The sequence below is a fragment of the Mus caroli genome, chromosome 14, assembly GCF_900094665.2.
Source record: "Mus caroli chromosome 14, CAROLI_EIJ_v1.1, whole genome shotgun sequence".
NCBI classification, from domain to species: Eukaryota; Metazoa; Chordata; class Mammalia; order Rodentia; family Muridae; genus Mus; species Mus caroli.
In genome coordinates, this window is record NC_034583.1 from 23285927 (window position 1) to 23294074 (window position 8148).

The 8148-nt window shown below is 43.1% G+C and overlaps 1 protein-coding gene across 2 annotated transcripts in view; it reads left to right on the forward strand.

The window, feature by feature from the left end:
• Nucleotides 1–8148, forward strand: part of Nek4 (NIMA related kinase 4) — a 37144-nt gene that overhangs the window by 21056 nt on the left and 7940 nt on the right. The window contains exons 8-12 of one of the 2 annotated variants that reach the window (XM_021182149.2): nucleotides 1242–1385; nucleotides 2256–2405; nucleotides 2790–2856; nucleotides 4818–4942; nucleotides 7324–7412. In XM_021182149.2, coding sequence (XP_021037808.1) covers nucleotides 1242–1385; nucleotides 2256–2405; nucleotides 2790–2856; nucleotides 4818–4942; nucleotides 7324–7412 — 575 coding nt within the window. The remainder of the gene's footprint in view (nucleotides 1–1241; nucleotides 1386–2255; nucleotides 2406–2789; nucleotides 2857–4817; nucleotides 4943–7323; nucleotides 7413–8148) is intronic. The other variant, XM_021182150.2, reaches the window with a different exon arrangement.

Here is an 8148-nt window from a genome sequence, read left to right on the forward strand (position 1 = left end):
TACCTACCTACCTACCTACCTACCTACCTATCTATCTATCTATCTACCTACCTACCTACCTACCTACCTACCTACCTACCTATCTACCTACCTACCTACCTATCTACCTACCTACCTACCTACCTACCTATCTACCTACCTACCTACCTACCTACCTATCTACCTACCTACCTATCTTTATATATATACTTTTGTTTTTTGAGACAGGGTTTCTCTGTGTAGCTCCACTGTCCTAGAACTTGCTCTGTAGACCATGCTGGCCTCAGATTCACAGAGATCTGCCTGCTTCTGCCTCCTGAGTGTTGGGATTAAAAGCATGTGCCACCACTGCCCGTTGTTGCCTATTTTTAATTGGTTTCTCTTTTGTATTATCAAATTGAAAGAGTTCTTTATTTTAGGTACCACATCCTATGCGATACGAGATTTGACAATATTGTCTCCCATTCTTTTGGTTGTTGTTTTTTCTCTTATTTAATTTTCCTTAGTTCTGACGTTTGTACCTAGGACAGTAGACGCGTTAGGCAAGTTCTCTACCGTGAGCTACACCCCAAACCTTAGTTTTGTATTTCTTTTGTTAAATTTATTTCTTTTTTTCCAAAGATTTATTTATTATTATGCATAAGTACACTGTAGCTGTCTTCAGACACACCAGAAGAGGGGGTTGTGAGCCACCATGTGGTTGCTGGGATTTGAACTCAGGACCTTCGGAAGAGCAGTCAGTGCTCTTACCCACTGAGCCATCTCGCCAGCCTGTTAAAATTATTTCTAAGCATGCTATTTATAATTGTTTTTGTTTGAGGCAAGAGAGTAAAAACCAGAACATTTGGTTAATAAATGTCATTTCCTGTAAACATAAGCATTCATTTGAGAGAATGCTTCCTTCTCACTTCTATTTTATAATTAAAATTATTTCCTCAATTTATGTGATATCTAGATGTTTCACCTTCATGGATGCCTGTGCACCAGGTGTGTGCCTAGTGTCCATGGAGGCCAGAAGAAGGCGTTGGATCTCCTGGAACTAGTGTTACAGATGCTGTGAGCTACCTTGTGGGTACTGGAAATTTAACCTAGGCCCTCTGGAAGAGCAGCTAGTGCTCTTAGATGCTGAACTATCTCTCTAGTTCTTTGTTTTGCAATTTCAAAAGCAGGTGTGGAGAGTTTGGCATTTGAAGTTCCAAAGGCTGTTGTGTTGCTCTGTGTAGTTTGTTTGCGTATGTTTCTTTCATTTTGTTGCTTTTAAGGATCAAGTTACTGGTATTATAGAAAAGCAGGACAGCATCCACCCAAGATCCCAGCCACACAGCTCTATGTCTGAACCTTCTTTGTCCCGGCAGCGAAGGCAGAAAAAAAGGGAACAGACTGCCCATAGTCGTACAAAGAGCCAGGTCAGCAATCTCTTTCCACTGAGTCATTGTGCTGTGTGGGAGACAGACTCTGAGAAGCTTGCCTTTTGTTTAGAATGGTTAGTAGTTGCCAGAAAGTACATAAGACATGCAAAGAGTGGATTGAGAAGCTGGGCCAGGGTAAGATGCGTAATAATGCTTTTAGCTGTCGGAGTGCTGGAAATACAGCAGGAGTGTGTGGGTTGTTTGTGAGTGAACAGGATGGGCTGTTGCTGCTTTTGTGTCTGTTGCTCAGCTTTGTTTTTCTTTTTATATATTTTCTTGACCATATATATTTTTTTCTATGCAGTGCTGGAAAGCGAACCCAGGGTCTTGTGTATGCTCTAGAAGCACTCCACCAGTGAGCTGCAGTCCTCAGTGCCTCCTTTATTAAAATGCCGTCCATCAATCCCTTTCCTACACCTACTAGGTAGCAGCATCTCCATAGCACAAGCAGGTCTTGAAATGGTGACTTTGTTGCCTCAGCCTTCCGAGGGACTATGGCATGCACAACCAGGCTTGGCTTTTTACACTGTGGCTGTAGCCCAGTGGTAGAGTGCTTGCTTGGTCTGCATGAAGTCCTGGGTTCAGCTCCCTAGCACCAAGTAAACCAGGCATGGTGGCACAAACTTGTGATCCCAAAATTTAGGATATGTAAATATGAAAATGAGAAATTAATGTCCATCCTTGCCTATATATAGTCAGGTTGAGGGTAGCCTTAGGGACATGAGATCTTCCTTTTCAAAAAACTTTAAGTGCTTTAAACATTTTAAGGACAAATCACTGGTGAATGTATGAGGGACTTGCCAGTGGGAGATTTTAGAGATGGCTGCATATGGAACTGATAAACTCCCTCTCTTTCCATTACTTTAGTTCCAAGAATTACCCCCTCGGCTTTTGCCTTCTTACCCTGGTATTGGGAAAGTGGATATCATAGCAACACAGCAAAATGATAGAAACCAAGGTGGACCTGTGCCTGGGTGTGTAAACAGTTCAAGGACCAGCTCAACAGCATCAGCAAAGGTTTGTGTGAATGTGTGCTGGGCTCAAAATACTTCTTATAAAGCTTTGAATGATAAAATCTGTGTGCATCGGTGGAGGTTCATATTAAAACATCAGTCACACTTTACCAATTACAAGAGACAAATTTGCACTTTTACGACGTTAGCTTGGATTGAAATGGATATAGTCTTCAGTTCCAAAGATTGTCACTTGCAGTGAATTCTGAATATAAGAAATGCCATAGTTCTAATAACCGTAGCCCTTATGTGCTAAACTTCACGTCAGAGTGGTTTCTGCTCCTTGAGAGACCAGTGGGAGGCCTTTAGCAGTATTAGATGATGCATCAAGCATTGCTATAGTACTAGTGAGTAGAAACAAGAATAACTCCACGACTTTCTTTCAAAGGATCGACCATTATCAGCCAGAGAGAGGAGACGACTAAAGCAGTCACAGGAGGAGGTGCTGCCCTCAGGTGAAGTTGATGCCCTTATCTAGGTGGTTGTTGAGAGCTGGTAAGAAGCACCGGCTCTGACTGTTAGCTTTACAAACTTTGAAGCAGCAAGAATCCATTTGGAAAAAGGACTTGGAAGAGTTTTTTTAAATTTCCTAGATAAGCCTCATAAGATACTGTAGAGTGCTGACTCTTTACTATCTATCAGAGAAAGAGGATTAAAAAGAGAGGCAGGGACTGGACAAACGCTCAACAGTTAATAGCATTATTGCTCTTGCAGAGGACCAGCATTCAGACCCCAGTACCCACACAGTAGCTCATAACCATCTGTAACTGCAGTTCCAGAAGACACTTCTCCTTACGTCCATAGGCACCAGACACACACATAGTGCATATATGCATGCAGGCAGAACACTCCTACACAGAAAATAAAAGTTTACAAAAATTAAAATCTAAAGCAAACTAATAAATTTGAGAGAAAGTGACACACAGAGAGACACAGAGAGAGAGGCAAAGAGACAGATGGAGAGAGAGAGATAGCAAGCAAGCCAGAGGGCTTTGACCTTTGAAATCTCAGGCTGGAAATCAGGTGAATGTTTAACTTGTTTTCCCGTTAGACCCTGCTTGTCAGGACCCATGCTGGGCTAAGGAATGTAGTGTTTTTGTTTTGTTTTTGAGACAGGATCTTGCTATGTAAGCCTTGGCTGGTCTAGAACTTACTGTGTATATATAGATTAGGCTGGTCTTGAACTTAGAGATCCATCTGCTGCTGCCTCCTAAGTGCTAACATTAAAGGTGTGTGCTGCTGAGCTGAAAGGATGGACCATCTAGAGACTGCCATATCTGGGGATCCATCCCATAATCAGCCTCCAAACGCTGACACCATTGCATACACTAGCAAGATTTTGCTGAAAGGACCTTGATATAGCTGTCTCCTGTGAGACTAGGCCAGGGCCTAGCAAACACAGAAGTGGATGCTCACAGTCAGCTATTGGATGGATCACAGGGCCCCCAATGGAGGAGCTAGAGAAGTACCCAAGGAGTTAAAGGGATCTGCAACCCTATAGGTGGAACAACATTATGAACTACCCAGTACCCCCCAGAGCTTTTGTCTCTAGCTGCATATGTATCAGAAGTTGGCCTAGTCGGCCATCAGTGGAAAGAGAGGCCCATTGGTCGTGCAAACTTTATCTGCCTCAGTACAGGGGAACGCCAGGGCCAAGAAGTAGGAGTGGGTGGGTGGGGGAGCAGGTGGGGGACTTTTGGGATAGCATTGGAAATGTAAATGAAGTAAATACCTAATAAAAAAAAGCAAAATAAAAAACCAAACAAATAAACAAACAAAAAAAGGTGTGTGCCACCTGGCTCTATGGAAAATTGTATTTTTAAAATAGTTTCTTAATTGTTCTGATCGTTTTTAATTGTTATTTTATGTGTACTAGAGTTTTAACTCACAGGTATGTAAGTCACCTGCTTTTCTAGTGCCTATAGAGGTCAGAAGAAACCATGGGCTTCCCTGAAACTGGAGTTAGGATGCTTGTGAGCCTCCACAGCAGAGCTCAAGTCCTCTGCAAGAGTGCTGCGTGCTCTGCACTGCTGAGCCATCTCTCCAGCCCCTCGTGGGCCTTTCTCACTCCCAAGTCTAAAAGTTGTGTTACCGGTTTCCCTGTATTAAAGGCGACTCTGTCGTCACCATTAGGGTAAAGGAGTTAAGGGTAGTATTTTCTTTTGAATTTTTAGTCTCCCTTAAAGGTAACCTGTCACCCCAAGTTTACAGAGTGTTAGATAACTTGCCCGAGGTCCAGAGCTGGTAAACCCAGGACTAAATTTGGGGTAAAGTGACAGACACCAGAATAATGGTGAATATGCTTTTTGGGTTCCTCTACTTACTCTTTCTATGGTGCCTTCTGTACTGTGTACAAAGTCCTTCTTAGTTGAGTCCAGCCTACTGCAAACAACTACTGGGGTGCTCATATTTTTAGGCCCTGCAGTTCAGAGAACTCCAAGTGCAGTGGAGCCACTGAAACCACAGGAAGAAGACCAACCCATCCCTGCCCAACGATTCTCTTGTGACTGCAGCATCACTCAGGTGAATCACAGGGCAAAGGTAGGTAGTCTGTTCCTGGGAAGCCTAATAAAGTGAGCTAGCCTCACATTGTCAGTATTGTTTATGGGCATTGCTGACCAAGTTATTCCTTCTTGGAGTCAGGGTCTCAGTAGCATAGGATGACCTGGCGTTTACTGTGTAGCTGAGGATATTCAGATCCTCCTGCCTCCACCTTCTAGGTGTTAGAATACAGGAATACACCACCATACTCAGTTCATCTTAGGTGAAATCTTGATGTATAGCCCAGGATGACCTTGAACTCTTGCTTCTCCTTTCCCACTGTCTCCAATATTCTATTGCTGTGAAGAGTTGCCATGACCATGGAAACTCTTAAAAAGGAAAGCATTTCGTTGGGCAGTGGTGGCGCACACCTTTAATCCCAGCACTCCAGAGGCAGAGGTAGGAGGCATTGAGTTTAAGGCCAGCCTGGTCTACAGAGTGAGTTCCAGGATAGCCAAGGCTACACAGAGAAACCCTGTTTCAAAAAAACAAAAATGAATGAATGAATGGAAGGATGGAGGCATTTAACAGAGGCTTGCTTACAGGTTCAGACTTTTAGCCCGTTGTTGAAATGTTAGGGAGCATGGTGGCACATAGGCAGGCATGCTGCTGGAGGACCTGAGAGCTCTACATCCAGATTCAGAGGCAGTGGGAAGAGTGAGACACTAGGCTGGGCTTGAGCATTTAAAACTCCAAAGCCCACCCCCGGTGATACACTTCCTCTAACAAAGCCACATCTTCTCCAACAAGGCCATACCTCCTAATAGTGCCACTCCCTGGTGGCCAGGTGTTTAAATCTGTGAACCTAAGGAGGCTATTCCTATTCAAACCACCACAATGTCCCAATTTCTGGGAAAGAAAGGCATTAGCCACCATGCATAGCTCTCTCTTATTTATGATTAGGTAAGTAAGAGGGAAGGGAAGGTTAAAGCCTTGCTTGCTGGGTGGGAGGTGGGAACAACACACTGAGACTCATGGTGGCGAGTGTTTAACTCCAGCACTTGGGAGGCAGAGGCAGATGATCTTGAGTTTTAGGCCAGCCTGATCTACAAATTCGGTTCTAGGATAGCCAGGGCTACATGGAGAAACCCTGTGTTAAAAAACCAAACCAAACCAAAAAAACAAAAATAAAATTAAAATTAAAAAGGAACTCATAAATAATTATTAAAAGGATTATGCTTAACGCATTCAAGGTATACATTCTTGAAAATGTGTATGGGTGTTTTGCCTGCATGTATGTCTGTTCACTACATGCATGCTAGGTGCCCATGAGGCCACAGATCCACTGGAACTGGAGTCACTCATGCAGGTGCTGGGGAATGACGATCAATGCTCATAGCTGATAAACTAACGACATAGATTTCCCAGGGTTCTTGTTGACATGTGGAAGTTTAGTCAGAATCCTTTCCTAGGCAATGGTCTCTCTTTCTCTCTCTCTTTTTTTTTAAACTTTTTTTTTTTTGGTTTTATTTTTTTGTTATTGGGCCTCACACATGGTAGGCAAGTATACTACCACTGAGGTTTATATTTTGAGACAGTCTTACAAAGCCACTGGTTGACCCATTCTATTCACTGTGTAGCCCATTCTAGACAGGAGTTTACAATCCTCTTGCCTCAGATTCTGAAGTGGCTGAGATCCCAGGTTTCCACCTCTGGGCCAGGCTGAGAGCTTCCAGTGGGCAACGCGTTGTCTGTTTTCTGTAGCAATAAACATCTCATCAGTCCAGCCAGATTTTTAATTCCTTTGCTTGCTAATCATTAACTTTTAGTTTCCTGTTTGTGTCAAATTATTAAGGTTTTTGAGATAGAGTCTTCTCAAATGTACTCTCTAGAGCCTTGGCCAGCCTGGAACTCTGTACATTCTTCTGTGTCAGTTTCTGACACTGGGGTTAGGTTGTGAGCCACCACACCTGGCTGTATTGTTTGCAGTGCCATTTAGTTACTTCACTGATTGACATAGCTATAAAGTTTATGTGAATTATACCAGTAACCCTGTAAAGAACTGTAGTAATCTTACATAGGGGCAGGTGGACACTGCCTGGTTGAGGTGGCATTGTCACATTAAAAATGGCAGCGTTCCTTCTGGAGTAAGCCCCCTGCCTGAGAACTGAACTGCCAGAACAGCCATCCACTCTTCTTTGCAAAGGAAATGTCTTGATAACCAAGACTGTGGTCTTGAAAGGCTTCACCCTGGTGTTCCTCAGTCTTAGGCTGTCGTCAGCTCTGTGTATGAACTGTGACATCATTTGAGTAAATTAGATCAAGCTTTCTGTTAGTTTCTCCTTTTTATTTGTATGCAATTAGATTGTGTCTAATTATTGCACTTAAAGCTTTCTGAGTTATTACATCCTGGTTTGGTTGTTCTTTCCCAACACTAATAGGAGAAGAGGCTGATACATGGCCTGTCTGAGGATGAGTTAAGCTCTTCTACAAGCTCAACTGATAAATCAGATGGGGATTCCAGGGAGGGGTAAGTCCTTGCTTCTCTGTCTCAGTTCTATTGGAACTGAGTCTAAAAAGTATTCCTCCCTGTGAGACTCATCCTAATGTTACTTGGTTATGTATGCAATGGCTTGTGGTACATCTTAAAATCTATCTTCTGTGAGGGACTGGAGTGTGGCCAGTGCCTAAGAAGGATGGCTTCTCTTCGCAAGGATCTGCGGTCACTTCCCAGCACCCAAATGACATCTCACAACCATCAATAGCTCCAGTTCTAGGGGATCCCACACCATCTTCTGGCTTCCATGGGCACTGCATGGATGTGGTATACATACATACAGGCAAAACACCTATACACATAAAATAATTTTTAAAAAATTTGAAAAGGATTTATTTTTCATGAATACAATATAATTTTCATTCAGAATGCTTAGCTATATTCTTTTTTTTCAAGTTTTTCAATTTTTTATTAGATATTTTCTTCATTTACATTTCAAATGCTATCCCAAAAGTCCCTTATACCCTCCCCCTGCCCTGTTCCCCTACCCACCCATTCCCACTTCTTGGCCCTGGCATTCCCCTGTACTGGAGCATATAAAGTTTGTAAGACCAAGGGGCCTCTCTTCCCAATGATGGCCAACTAAGCCATCTTCTGCTACATATGCAGCTAGAGACACGAGCTCTGGGGGGACTTGTTAGTTCATATTGTTGTTCCACCTATAGGGTTGCAGACCCCTTCAGCTCCTTGGGTATTTTCTCTAGCTCCT